This window comes from Sinocyclocheilus anshuiensis, unplaced genomic scaffold (genome assembly GCF_001515605.1).
Source record: "Sinocyclocheilus anshuiensis isolate Anshui unplaced genomic scaffold, SAMN03320099.WGS_v1.1 scaffold601, whole genome shotgun sequence".
Classification (NCBI taxonomy): Eukaryota; Metazoa; Chordata; class Actinopteri; order Cypriniformes; family Cyprinidae; genus Sinocyclocheilus; species Sinocyclocheilus anshuiensis.
Genome location: NW_015536496.1, coordinates 404,292 through 418,809, shown reverse-complemented (window position 1 = coordinate 418,809; position 14,518 = coordinate 404,292). Strand labels below are relative to the sequence as shown.

At 37.9% G+C, this 14,518-nt stretch overlaps 1 protein-coding gene across 1 annotated transcript in view; it reads right to left on the bottom strand.

Annotated features, from left to right (window-relative positions):
• The window catches only part of LOC107687159 (myosin-7-like), a 12,783-nt gene extending 1,938 nt beyond the window's left edge, over positions 1-10,845 (bottom strand). The window contains exons 1-33 of the mRNA XM_016484385.1: positions 10,804-10,845; positions 10,640-10,668; positions 10,196-10,408; positions 9,942-10,085; positions 9,711-9,867; positions 9,577-9,604; positions 9,363-9,471; positions 9,008-9,100; positions 8,850-8,913; positions 8,660-8,758; positions 8,481-8,584; positions 7,984-8,122; positions 7,768-7,886; positions 7,166-7,315; positions 6,906-7,076; positions 6,503-6,812; positions 6,336-6,412; positions 6,043-6,248; positions 5,749-5,872; positions 5,530-5,666; positions 5,187-5,442; positions 3,501-3,692; positions 3,243-3,419; positions 3,006-3,151; positions 2,821-2,911; positions 2,354-2,743; positions 2,139-2,265; positions 1,935-2,053; positions 1,651-1,847; positions 1,301-1,484; positions 807-972; positions 327-451; positions 1-158 (exon numbers count right to left, since the gene is read on the bottom strand). The exon at positions 1-158 is cut by the window's left edge and continues 169 nt beyond it. Of these exons, the coding sequence (XP_016339871.1) occupies positions 1-158; positions 327-451; positions 807-972; positions 1,301-1,484; positions 1,651-1,847; positions 1,935-2,053; positions 2,139-2,265; positions 2,354-2,743; positions 2,821-2,911; positions 3,006-3,151; positions 3,243-3,419; positions 3,501-3,692; positions 5,187-5,442; positions 5,530-5,666; positions 5,749-5,872; positions 6,043-6,248; positions 6,336-6,412; positions 6,503-6,812; positions 6,906-7,076; positions 7,166-7,315; positions 7,768-7,886; positions 7,984-8,122; positions 8,481-8,584; positions 8,660-8,758; positions 8,850-8,913; positions 9,008-9,100; positions 9,363-9,471; positions 9,577-9,604; positions 9,711-9,867; positions 9,942-10,085; positions 10,196-10,396 (4,760 nt within the window). The 5' untranslated portion in view covers positions 10,397-10,408; positions 10,640-10,668; positions 10,804-10,845. The remainder of the gene's footprint in view (positions 159-326; positions 452-806; positions 973-1,300; positions 1,485-1,650; positions 1,848-1,934; positions 2,054-2,138; positions 2,266-2,353; positions 2,744-2,820; positions 2,912-3,005; positions 3,152-3,242; positions 3,420-3,500; positions 3,693-5,186; positions 5,443-5,529; positions 5,667-5,748; positions 5,873-6,042; positions 6,249-6,335; positions 6,413-6,502; positions 6,813-6,905; positions 7,077-7,165; positions 7,316-7,767; positions 7,887-7,983; positions 8,123-8,480; positions 8,585-8,659; positions 8,759-8,849; positions 8,914-9,007; positions 9,101-9,362; positions 9,472-9,576; positions 9,605-9,710; positions 9,868-9,941; positions 10,086-10,195; positions 10,409-10,639; positions 10,669-10,803) is intronic.
• Between the last annotated feature and the right edge of the window lie 3,673 nt (positions 10,846-14,518).

The window sequence follows — 14,518 nt, the reverse complement described above, 5'->3', positions numbered from 1 at the left end:
AGTGAGCTCTGCAGAGTATCAACCACTCTCTGCTGGTTCCTCTTGGCCTGCTCCATCTCTTCATCTTTCTCAGCCAGCTTACGTTCAATATCGGCTTTGACCTGATTGAACTCCAGCTGAGCTCTAAGGATCTTGCTTTCCTCGTGTTCAAGGGAACCCTATGAAGAGAAAAAGGGGTGTTATTACTGAGATCACATTTTCGTGTAACCCTTTGTTTTGGGGTAGGAGGTCACCTCCCTTAAAATAATCTGGAATAACCAATTGCTTTAAACAACTCCTTGTTTAAAGTCAGCTGAATATGAATTGGGGGGTGGCTTTTGTTTTACCTCAGCCTCCTCCAGAGCAGTTTGTATCTCTTGTTTCTCCTGCTCCAGTTGTTTCCGAATTTTCTCCAGCTCATGAATATTCTTCCCACTCTCACCAAGTTGCTCAGTGAGGTCAGAGATTTCCTCTGTGCAATAGAAATAATGGTCACACTTTATTTTAAGTCCAATTTTCGCTATTGCAAACCATTAACTATGAATTTTGCCTCAGTAAACTTCTAATTTGCTGCTTATTATTAGTTAGTAAGGTAGTTAAGCTTATGTTTTGGCATTGGGTAGGATTAGGGATGTAGAACATGGTCATGCGGAATATGTGCTTTATAAGTACTAATAAACAGCCAATACGTTAATAATAGGCATGCTAATAAGCAACTAGTTAATAGTGAGAATTGATTCCTATACAAAAGTGTCACCAAAATAACATATAACCTCACAAATACAAGGAATTAAACTAATGGTTTGGAGTTGTAAAACCATCCTTACCTTGGAGATTCTTGTTCTCCCTCTTCATGCTCTCAAGGTGGTCCATTGACTCCTCATATGAGTTTTTCAATTTAAAGAGTTCAGTGCTCAGAGATCTAGCTTCTTTTTGAGCACTTTCCAGTTCAGTTTGGGACTCCTCATACTTCTGCTTCCACTCAGCCAGAACCTGGTTAAAGTTACCAATGTTAATAAGAGCAGAACAATTTTAATCAAGTGTTTTTCGATTAAAGAATAGTACTGGACCCTCTCCATAGTTAGAAACTTAAATTAATATCAATTTAACATTGACAGTTTTCTGAAGATTATTGTTATTTTACATGCTATTTCATTTTGCAGTTATATGGCGACTGTGCTTTTCCAGGTACTTTCTCTTTCCCTTACTTCCACTCAGCCAAAACCTAATTAGGCATTTAATTAGGTGCTTAGTTAATTACTAATAAAATAATCAAAGTAATAAATATTAATATTATGAAATTTTAATTTGTTTGTATTACCTTGTCAAAGTTTCTTTGCTTCTTGTCCAGAGCAGCAGCAGCAGCATTGGATCTCTCCACATCCACCATGAGATCTTCAATCTCATTCTGCAGCCTGTGCTTGGTCTTCTCCAGTGAGGAACATTTAGCATTGACTGCTTCCACAGCTTCTTCTGCATCTTGCAGACGCTGAGCCAGTTTCTTCCTATTATAAATAATCAAAATACCAAATATATTGAACATCTGAAGCATCACTCATTACTGAATTTTAACGTTTAATAGGCAGCGAACCCCAGCAGAAAAGTCAAAAGATATTTTATCTCATTACTAAAGGCCAAAACTCTTTCAAGATTTAAATATTTGTTTCTTACTTGGCTTCCTCCAGGTCCTCAGTCCTCTGGATGGCATCAGTTTCATACTTGGTTCTCCACTGAGCCACCTCAGAGTTTGCCTTGGACATACTGCGCTGCAGCTCAGCTTTGGCTTCTTGCTCCTCCTCATACTGTTCCCTCAGCAGATCAGCATCATGACGAGCAGACTGAACTGCATGAGCCAGGGCATTCTTAGCCTAAAGACAAACAAAGATTTGGTTCCAGTGAATTTTTATCTAATTGCTTAAATCTTTGGTTAAATCTTTGGTCAAGATTTTGAAAACCTTGATTTCTTCCTCTAGTTGTCTCTTGAGGTCTTCAATCTGCTGAGTGTAGGACTGCTTGCCTCTGGTCAACTGAGACACCAGGGAGTCTTTCTCCTCTAGCTGTCTGGACAGTTCACCTGAAATCCAATATCAAAAAAAAAAAATAAAAAATTTAATGATCATTATGGCACAGTAGGTAACAACAATATTTTGTGCTTTTACCATTCTCAGTTTGCAGCTTAGCTTTTTGCATGGTGAAGTCATTGATTGTGCGCTGGCCTTCCTCAGCCTTGGTTCTGTACTCACTCATCTGGTCTTCCAGAGTTCTGCACATTTTCTCCAGGTTTGCCTTGAGGATTAAATATATGATATTTGATTGCTTTCTTTTACTGACAACACATAAGTTATGTGTTAGACCCATCATTTCTCTTACTCACCTTTGCCTTTACAAGCTGCTCCATGTTGGAGACCACATCGTCCAGTTCCAGTCTGAGTTCACTCTTCTCTTTCTCCAGCTTCTGCTTCACTCTCTGAAGGTTGTCAATCTGCTCTCCCAGATCAGCTACACTGTCGGCATGTTTCTTCCTCAGTGTAGCAGCGGTAGCCTCATGTTGCAGAGTGGCCTCTTCAAGGTCTCTGCGCAGTTTCTGTAACTCTGCTTCACGTTTCTTGTTCATCTCGATCTGGGCAGCAGTGGCTCCACCAGCCTCCTCCAATCTCTCACTGATCTCCTCCAGTTCTCTGGACAGATCAGCTCTCTGTTTCTCAACTTTGGCACGAGCAGCTCTCTCAGCCTCTAGCTCTTCCTCAAGCTCTTCAATTCGGGCCTGGTGAGGAAACCAAAGTTAATGCTAGCATTCCTAACTGTCGTACTATGTAACCTTTTAAGAATGATGAATTTTACCTGCAGCTCCTTCAGTTTCTTCTGGAGTTGGGCTGCCATAACCTGCTCATCTTCAATCTTGCTGTTGAGCTGGCTTATTTCAAAGTCTTTTCTGCCAAATAAACAAGATGACACAAGATGGATTAAAATGTATTTTAATATTAAAATTGGATTCTAAAGATTTTATAATATATAATATATCTTACTTCTTTAGCCGCTCATCCATCTGCTGCTTATCATTTTCTAAGTCCATCAAATTCTCTTGAGTCAACTTCAAGTCACCCTCAAGCTTTCTTTTAGCTCTCTCAAGATCCATGCGAATTTTCTTTTCTTGTTCCAGAGAACCTTCAAGCTAAATTTCATCCAAAATAATAATAAATAATTATAATTACAAATAAATATGCAATTTATTTAATTCTAGTGTTATGTTTTCTGGCTCTCACATCATCGACTTGTTGCTCCAGCTTGGCTTTGGCTTTGGTGAGAGTGTTGACTTTGTCTTCCTCACTCTGGAGGTCATCCAGCGTTTGCTGATGGGCCTCCTGAAGAGCTTTCTTCTCCTTTGTCAGCTTAGCAATGATTTCATCCAAAGCTGCCATCTCTTCTGTCAGGTTTTTAACCTACAGAATTGTGTAATTGTATCAGGAGACTCCTAGCAAACCAATCTTACATCTCAGACATGTTCAGTGTTGAAAACTGACCTTGTTCTCAGTGGCATGTTTCTCTTTCTCCACTTTGGCCAGAGTGAGTTCAAGATCATCAATGTCCTTCTTGAGCTCAGAACATTCATCCTCCAGCTTTCGTTTCTTGGCAGTCAGCTCAGCATTCATTTCTTCTTCATCCTCCAGTCTCTCAGTCATTTCTTTGACTTTGGCTTCAAACTGGATCTTGCTCTTGATCAGACCCTTCATGTTTTTTATTATGTAATCATGTTTTTATTGTGTTTTATTGTGTTAGTTAGCTGTAATTATTAGTTATTTTTTTACCTGATCAAAATAACCCAACTAAAGTTTGATTGAGATTAATTGGAATGCACAATGAAAAAAACATGGTTTCTGAGAATTATCAGTGCTCAGAGAGTTATCTGTTTTTGCAAATGAACTCTTCATAAATAATATATATATATATATATATATATATATATGCTGTGGTGGCAAGCTTATTTCCGCAAGGGTAGGGGACGTCACCCATGGATGATTTCACATGGACCAATCCCCCTTACCCACTGGTGAATAAACCTCTCCATTCAAGAATCGGGCCACTTTCTGAGGAATTGAAACAACCAACCATCTGGGGCAGTCCCAATATATGAACTTTATTTCTTATAATAAAAAATGTTTGTTAAAAGTATCTTAAAATTCAAAAGTTTGCAGTCACTAAGATGTTTTTTTTTAAGGTTCTTGAAAGAAGTCTCATGCTTACCAAGACAGCATTTATTTGAACAAAAAACAGTAAAAACATTAATATTGTGAAATAATGGTTAGAGAATTGGACTTGTAACCCAAAGGTTGTGGGTTCGAGCCTCGGTACTGGCAGGGATTGTAGGTGGGAGGAGTGAATAAAAAGCGCTCCCTTCCTCCCTCAATGCCATGACTGAGGTGAGACCCTTGAGCAAGGCACCGAACCCCCAACTGCTCCCCGTGCGCCGCAGCAATATGGCTGCCCACTGCTCCGGGTGTGTGCTCATGGTGTGTGTGTGTTCAGCATTAATTTCACACTCTTATTGTGTGTGTGTGCACTTGGATGGGTTAAATGCAGAGCACAAATTCCGAGTATGGGTCACCCTTGCCTTTTGACGGGTTGTGTTACAGAGCTGTAAAAATGGTTACACTCACTTAGTGAATGAATCGCGTTTGTGCCGAACTCTTATTACAAAGCAAAAACAAACACTCTCCTCCGATCCATGAACGTTTCTCTCAGTTAATGTGCACGATGTCATCTCACTGTCTGAAGCGTCTGTCATAGCAAATCGCCACATGTTGTTGTGAATATTTAAGCGAAGCGTCTTCTCATAGGATAAGAGCACGCAGTCTCATGAAAAATTTAATAGACACCGACTCATCATCGATGTACTAACACGATGTAGATTTTAAACCCAGAAGATGAAAATAGCGCAAAAAAGCTTACAATTAACCAGTTTTTTCCAACAGGTAAAATTATCGGATGCTAACATTGTCTTCTATGATGTGCAACACAAACACCTCTGCTAAAATCTCAGAAAAAGTATTCTGGGGTTTCATGGCCCTTTAAAAACGATATCCTGTATGAACGCAACTGTATCAAGCATACTAGCCATTAGCATCTGCTCTAGTGGGTCTTGTATTGTGTGAAACATGTCAGAAGATTAGAGTAAAAAGTGCAGAATTGTAGTCCCACGTGTTACTTACAGACTGCATTGCAAGCTGAATGTCATTCTTCTCTTGGAGAAGGGAAACCATCTTTTCCTCAAGCTCCTTTCTGCGAGCTTCAGATTTGGCGTAAGCCTCCTTCAACTTCAGAAATTCTTCCTTCATGTTGGCCATTTCTTTCTCAGTCTCAGCAGATTTCAGCAGAGGCTTGATCTTGAAGTAGAGCTTCATCCAGGGCCAATTCTTGACACCCATGAAGGCACGTACGTTCCACTGAATCACCAACAAAGAATCTCTGTAGATATTTAATGAGAATGTTCAGTCTTATATTATAAATTGCAAGTTAGAGAAAAATTTTAAGTCTAAATAGCTGAAAACTAACCTTCTCTCCACAATTTTCTGGAACTCCATTCTTGATAGAAAACCACGAGATCTGGCCTGAATTCCAGTAATAATAAGTGCAAGACGGTCGTCTCTCATCTCTTCAAGAGTACCCAGAAGACCAGCCTTAAAAAACACCTGCATAGCAAAGAATTTTGCGTCAAAAAGAATGAAAATAGAACAGTGCCTTTGTAAAAAGTTATTGTTAATATAAAAATACCTTAGTATGTCCTAACTTGTACTGGCTGTGGTCAATGTCCAGAGAACCCAGAAGCTTTTCTGCACCCTTCTTATTATCAATGAACTGTCCCTCAGGGATAGCAGCTGGATTTAGGATCCGGTACCTACAAAAAAGAAACACATTAACAATCGTTTTATGCTTTTAGTGCATTATTATTATTATTTTTACACATATGTCTTTTGTTTATTTCTAGCAAATGCTGCAAACAGAGTTGGTGAAATCACACATAACATTATTTTGTAGGACATAAAAGCCATTTAGTTTCATACTTACCGTTGTTTGAAATCTCCATACAGGATCCTGTTGGGGAAGCCCTTTCTGCAGATTCTGATGCCCTCCAGCACACCGTTACAGCGCAGCTGGTGCATGACCAGAGGATTCTCCATCGCCCCAGGAGTCTTAGTCTCATTTGGAATCAGGCAGCGCACAAAGTGAGGGTGAGTTGACCTCAAGTTGGTCATCAGCTTGTTCAAATTCTCCTGTTGGTAGACCATAAAGGATTTGAATTTATATGCAATAAAACCATGTGAGAAAAAAGTAGTGTTATATTATTAAAATAATCTTACCCTATGGAGGGCTGACACTGTCTGGAATGAAGAACCCTTCTTTTTGCTACCTCCTTTGCCACCCTTACCTCCAGCATCTGTGAAATACATAATCTTTTTGTTGTTACTATTATATAGTAAAATAAGTGAATATCTTATGTTCATGTCACACTTCAGTGTGTACTTGCCTGCATCAGAACCAGCATAATTAGCAAACAGTATAGACAACAGCTTAAGAGTTGACTTCTGGAACAACCCAACAACCGTCTCATTGAGAGGGTCCTTGTTCTTCACCAGCCAGTTTGAGATGTTGTAGTCAACAGTGCCAGCATAGTGAACCAGGGAGAAATGAGCCTCTGGTTTACCCTTGATAATTCTGGGCTTCTGGAAGTTAGGACTTTTGCCCAAGTGGTTGTCATAAAGCTTAGCTTTGAATGTTGCATCACTGGCTTTGGGGAACATGCACTCCTCTTCAAGGATTGACATGATACCCATGGGCTAAAATGAGTAGTAGATTGTGACAGTCAATGTTAGTATGACTAAGAAATAGGATTTTTCCCCCCACAGTATGTTCATTTAATATTCACCCACCTTCTCAATTAACTCAATACAAGCCGCTAAGTCCATGCCAAAGTCAATGAACTCCCATTCAATACCCTCCTTCTTGTATTCCTCTTGCTCCAACACAAACATGTGATGGTTGAAGAACTGCTGCAACTTCTCATTAGTGAAGTTGATGCACAGCTGCTCAAAGGTGTTGTACTGCAGGTGGAATATATTGTATAATCACAATGACAAAGTAGAAAAAACTAAAGTTCTTAAATAACAGTAATCAGTAGATGTAATCTTACATCAAAGATCTCAAATCCAGCAATGTCCAACACACCAATGAAGTACTGACGAGGCTGTTTGGTGTCCAGGGATTGGTTGATTCTCACAACCATCCAGAGGAACATCTTCTCGTACACTGACTTTGCCAGAGCACCAATAGAGTAGTTCACCTGACAAAGGAAATATTAAATTTGCTGAATTTGACACACTTCAAACTCTACATAGTGATTTTTCAGTGATGTGAGAGATACAAATTTGTTTGCATGTCTTGGGCAGACTAATGTCCATTAGAATATTCGATAACACTTTACAATAAGGTTCCATTAGTTAATGTATTAACTGTATGAACAATACATTTATTACAGTATTTATTAATCTTTGTTAATGTTAGGTAATGAAAATACAGTTGTTCATTGTTGGTTCATGTTAATTCACTGAGCATTATCTAATGTTAACATGCACAACTTTTGATTTTAATAATGCATTAGTAAATGCTGAAATTAACTGAGATTAATAAATGCTGTAGAAGTATTGTTCATTCTGAGTTCATGTTAACAAAAGTAGTAAAGTAACCAATGAACCTTACTGTAAAGTGTTACCGAATATTCTTCTAATTTTTTACCTGCTGGACATTCTGTCCCTTGGTGACCCACTCATTTCCAACTTTGACTCTCGGGTGGCACAAACCCTTGATCACATCAGCTGAGTTTAGTCCCATTAGATATGCGACTTTGTCAGCATCTACATGTTAAAAAGAATACAGAGCTATGAATCTCTATACAAAATATCTTAGACTTTTTTTTCCATTTATAAAGTTAAGATTGCAATTTATTCTGACCCTCAGTCCCATCAGCCTCTGCCTGTTCCTCGCGTTGCTTCTGCTTGAACTTCATGTTGCCGTAGTGCATGATGGCACCAGTCAGCTTGTAGATGCTGTTCTTCTCCTCTTGGGTGAAGCCCAGCACATCAAACGCTTCCTACAGTAAATATACAGAGCGTGTCAAAATGCTTAATATTCTTCTTTTTGACAAGTTCATTAAAAGTCTTCCTTTAAACTCTTTAAAGGAATAGATGGCCAAAATTGAGAATCATTTAGTCAATTCATTCTAAACCTGCATGACAGACAGACTTCTGTGAAGCACAAAAGAAGATGTTTTTCCAACATGTTCATGCTCTTACACAAAATTATCATTTTGTGTTTCACAGCAGAAATGCAGTCATACACAGTGTCAAAAGTCTTCATGACAGAATTTAACATTTTGTGTGGACTATTTCTTATATTTTATAACATGGTATCTTGTTTTGTGAACTGTTTATGTGTTAACAAACACCCACATCAGTGGCCATCAGCTCGTCACGGTCATCAATAGATGCCACTTGTGTCTCTCCCTGGGAGATGAAGGAATAGTCATAGGGGTTGTTGGTGATGAGCAGCATCTCTAAGGAGAAATGGGAACATAAATCAGAAAAGACTAAAAACATTAAATGTTAATGAATATGACGGGTGATTTTACCCAGCAGTTCTGGTTTCTTCTGAGACAGGATCTGGTAGAAGATGTGGTAGTCTCTCTCAGCCTTGAGCTGATAAGTGACACGAGACTTCTCCAGCAGATCTAAATGAATTGATGCATAGATGAATAACAAAACAGATACATTTCATCAATGTGTGATTGTTGGAATGATGTTGGGCAGTAAAGTACTTACAAGTCTCAATGTCAGCAGAAGCTAACTTTCCACTGACTCCAAAATGGATACGGATAAATTTACCCTGTAAATATAGCAAGACTACAATATATAACATGCTCATACAACAGACTGTGAAGCAAATATAAAATATGTACACCAATTTGAACCCCACTTACGAATCTGGAAGAGTTGTCATTTCTGATGGTCTTGGCATTACCAAAAGCCTCCAGAGCAGGATTACACTGGATGATTTGATCCTCCAGAGTACCCTTTGAAAATTGTATTTTATTAATAATTGTGTAAAACATTTGGTATACCATTGACATGACATTGTTTTATATAGTCTTGTAAAATAACAATAGTAGTAATCCATAAATAAGTCACAGTGGAAGAAAAATCAAATTATGAGAATTTGTGACTAATACTTAACTTATGAAGACATCATTAATTGAATAATTATTTTTGTATGCAATGCTATATAAAAGGTATATTCATTCATCCAGTATGAGCGAATCTTTGGGAATTAAGCACCTTTTTCTCCATTGATGGATCCTTCTTGGTGGTTGGTGCTGCTGCAATGCTGGCAAAGTACTGGATCACTCTTTTAGTGTTCACAGTCTTTCCAGCACCGGATTCTCCACTTAGAATAAAAACAGCAAATTAAAAGACTGATAAAATGCAGCATAGATAGAAAATATCGGTGAAAGGAGAAATGTCATGCGACATCATCATGTGTATTACGTACGTGATCAGGACAGACTGGTTTTCTCTGTCTGTGAGAAAGAAAAAAACAAGAAAGTTGGCATTTTAAAATTATTTACACATTGCAATATAAATCTCCCAAAACAAACAACATAAATAAATACTACAAGTCATCACCTGACAGCATGTACTGGTAGGCATTGTCTGAGATGGAAAATATGTGTGGAGGAGCCTCAGTTCGTTTCTTTCCTCTGTAGGCAACGACAACTTCCTGGTTGTACACTGGCAGCCACTTGTAGGGGTTCACAGTGACACAGAAGAGCCCAGAGTAGGTCTGTAAGAGATTCACAGCAGCTTCAGATCTGCTCATACGTGATAAAGTGAAACTGTGAGTGTTTTAAGACTCACGTAGATCATCCAGGCTGCGTAACGCTCTTTGAGGTTAAACAGCACAGCGGGCTCGTGCAGGAAGGTGAACATCGCCATGTCCTCAATTTTATCAAACTTTGGCGGGTTCTGGGGATGAACATCAACCTCCTTCACAGTTACTGTCTGTGGAAATCATACAAAAGATGTTTCACACCTCAAATCTAAAGAACTTCTGTAGGTACTCTACATTGACACCATTACTGTATACAAACAATACAGAGATTAAACCATACCTTCCCAAATTCAGTGTTAACAGTGACTTTGTCACCGTCTCTACTGGTGATGGAGGCTTTGACGTACTCGACCTCAGGGTCGGGCACAAAGCATTCCTTCTTCATGTCGAAGGGCCGAGTCTGGGCCTCCAGACGCTCCTTGTCTGACTTCCGTAAGAACGGAGCAGCAGGTCCAAACTCTGCCATTACAGCATCCCCCATCTTTCAGTCAGACTGAGGCAAAGAAGACAAGATTCTCTGAACTTACAAAACTTGTTTAGAATAAAAAAAATATATAATCTTATATAAATATTTAATCTACATTAGCGCATACAAATAAAGGTAATAATTATCATCATGAGCTATACCTAATATTTCTAATCATCAATTGATCTGTCAGTTAACAAGCTACAAAATGAAAATATTGGATAAAAACGTGTGGACCTTTATAAAAGCATGCCTTACCAGACAAAATCCAAGAAAAGTCCCAAGTCCTTGCAATGAAAAATAAGCATCATTAATAAAAATGAATCCTATTCTGTTGTTCAGTCCTCATTAACAACTTAATCTAAATTATTTGTGCAGCTGAATCGCAAAGATTTGATATTTACAAACACAAACCATCTTACCTTTAGGTGGTACAATGATGTGAGCTTGAACCATTGTGTTGTAACGTATCGCTTTATATAGAGGCACAATGACTGTGACGTTGACTCTGTATTTGGTCTGGGTCACTTGTGTGTGTAGCTTTTTTTGGGTGCCTGAAAAAAATGTTTGTGTCAGTCACAGCAGTTTAGCATGTGGTGTGGCGAAACATGAAAGATCAGAAAGGATCTAAATCACAATGGTGCTATTTTTGTCCCATATGTATATGTTATTTTTTCAAGATATCAAATCTTTACAAAAGTTTTTTTTAATAGTTAAGTTTGCACATATCATGTCATAATTTGTAGTTAAGTTCCATTTTTGTAGTACCAAATTTACAACATCTCTGAATTTTTTATGTGCACAAAACATTACAGGTGTGGAAACTCTCGTGTGTAGTGCACCATAGTTAAACTTGCTGCACACAATCTTTTTTTTTTAAATCAAATCATAATCATACATTGCTTAATTAACAGATTCCTGTAACAACTGCCTGCAATGCAGACAATGCTTTGTCTCACATTATGGATAGTGCAAATATTTCTTGCCACGTACACATGATATGCTTCAGCTGCACCAGGATGCTTTTCTATAACTGTCATTTTCTGTCCTCAAAGAGAGAAAGGCATGCACTGGGAATTTCACAGGTTTATCTTTGTGCTCAAGGATAAAGACAAGGTAACAATGCCTCACGAGCAAGATGACTGTCGGGGAGCAGTAAAATTGTCAGTAGACAGCTGTAACGGCAACAATGGATATTTGCGACCTTTTGATCTCTCCTAATGCAGAGACAGCTGCGACTCTTGCTTGTTCTTGTTTGTAGCTGTGACCTTTCTTGACTACGCAGTTGATATATCCATCACTTGTGGTTTACAGTTTGTACCAAGTTCAAGTGCAGTCATTCAAACGAACAACAGCTTCATTCATGTTCATCCATTTGTTCTTCAAGAATCTTCCAGCTCTTGAAAGATTCCCAAAACAAAAGGATTTTGTAAGATACAAAATGCAGTTTGTATGTTTACAGAAGTGAATATATTGTGAATGCAGCAGTCGTGCAAGTAACATTGAGGTGCTTGTTCGTTTTTATTATTCCAGAAAGAGCATGATGAGCAGGTCAAACTAACCACCTTAACTGCAAATCACTTTCTAAACAGCATTGCTGTATTGTCAACTCTACAGTGTTGATTTGTAGGGGAGCCGCGTGAGCCATTACTCAAGACCTTTTGTGAGGATATGAGCCTGCCTTGACCTCTCATCCCTCAGTTATTCTGCACCCTCCTAACAAGCACCTTACTTAGTCTTAGCACTTTTGCAATCTATTCTAGGCCCCTCATCCTTTACAGCACTTCATTCTCAGCTGTCTACTCATCCTTGTTTATCAGCACTCGGGAGTAAGAATGGAAGAAACGGTGGCACCTTATGGCTAATTTGTAATCGGAGCTTCCTTTTGTCATTGGAATAGAATGGTCTTGCATCTGTTGGGTTACATAGGAGTCTAATGTGTCTCGACTTTTTGTCTTCTGCTGCTTCTGAGCAGTTTTGCTACTAATAATTTTATTAAAAGGCTGGAGTAAGTGTAATTCTTAAACCGTAAACTGCAGCACATTCAACAGTGACAAGGAAAAGACATTGTTATATGTCTTTAACAAGACATATCTTGTTATAGTTTCAGTGTGATATACAGTGGGGTTCAAAACAAGGTCATTGTAGTTAACTAAAACTAAAACCATAAAAAAAAGTGTTACTTGAAATAAAATAAAAACTAACTGGCATAAGATATTACAAAATGTAAAATTATTTTATTTCAACTAGGTGTCAAGGCAACATTTCTCATTTTAATTTAATTTAGTGATGTACTAAAATAACTAAATAAAAATTAATAAAAAGTATATAGACATTTAAACTCACAAAAATAATTGCTAAAACTAGCTACATTTAAAATGAAAACATAAAATGTAAAATAATATTAATAATAATAGTTAAAACTATAATAGTTTCTCAGTGGTGGTAAAATAACACTTTTTCAAAATTTTGAGACCACATTTGAAAATCAGTGTTTGAAAATCTAATTTAAACATGGACAAAAAAAAAGTTGTAGGATTTTTGAAAAATTTGAAACAAAGCTGAATGAGAACATGTTTCAGATTACTTCTTGGCCACTACAGTAAATGTGACATTGATCATGCATATAGTTTCTGTGTAAACTGAATCACAAGGTGCTCTTTGGAACATTCTCAATTCATTCTGGATAAAAAGATCATTGGGTTTTGCATTTCACTTCACGTTCTCCACTTCTGAAATGTGTTCACAATTGTTATGCTGATTATACCACTTGTATTTAACACCAAAATGTATTTAGAAGAATATAAAATTTGCATTAACTACTGGTCTCACTTTTTGAAAGCATTGTATAATGCTTAACAGTTTGAACAGTTGATCACCAAAATGACACCCTCTGGTGGCTGTACACTGCAATTGTCATGATCGTCTGCACATTATCATAATAGACTAGACCAAGCTCATCACTTCAGTGTGCAGTGGATATTTTAAATATCAACATCAATTTGTACATGTATGTAAAAAAAAATATATCAAAACAAAAAGGAACTCTAACCAGTATAAGTCTAAATGCATTGTGCATCTGCTGCATCGTGTACCCATGCTGAAAAGTTTACAAATAACCCCCCATATGCTTCAGAGCACTGGTTCACGTGGTTGATGTCTGTTACTGTCCCTCAGAGAGCTGACCGTGGGTCACCCTTCAAGTTGTCTTGTTTACATGGCATTGTTTCCTTTACTTAAGCCTTGAGGACAAAGATAACCTGTTAAATTCCTTTGAGCCCCTCTATGATTGAAGAGATCAGCAAGGGTTGTGTCATGCTTTGAGACACAGTATGTAGGGCATATTTCATCTGTAGACGTCCATTACTGGAACTCTTAGTACTTAAGTTACATGACCTATTGAGGGAGAACAATGCCTCCTCAGTGCCGTACTTGGCATATTGTTTAACCACCTTGACCTTTTAAGAGCTAAGTCTACCTCTAATTCAACAATGTTAATGCACAAATTGGCTCCAATTTATTGAAAATTGTCATTGTCAAGCTTCTGTGTTCAAGTCTTTACATCCTTAAAACCTCTTTTACTGCCTAAAGATGTTCTACATCATGTGCGTCAGTGGCTCCTCTTATGTATAGTATGTGCTAAGCTTTATGGAACTCTTAATATAGCACAAGTGACGTGTTAAAATTACTACTTTTTCTTCATCCTCTCAAGTGTTGAGTAACCCCCTCCCTTCCCCGACTCCTCTTTTATACAACACGTCTGTTGGAGCCACTGCATCACCTTGAGCAACAACAGGCACTTGTCATACTGTATCCGTCCTACCCATTGAGTAGTTCTGTACCGGAGAGTTCACTCATCTGAAACATTTTTGCTCCTAGAATTTTTTGGTTTTTATTTGTGACGATTAGAAAAGGTAAGTTAACCTTTGAGTTAAAGAGTTAATGGTTCTTTGTTTTGGGAGAATGATATGAATTATTGTGGATTTCATTGCCATTGATGTGGATTTTATTGCAGAATGTTTTGTTTATCCATTATTGCTCGTGACTACATGAACCAGAACACCAAATCTTGACAAAATTAGAATTTTGTAGTAGTCAGCTAATGCCTGATCAAAAAGCTTTTAGCAAGTATTTGGG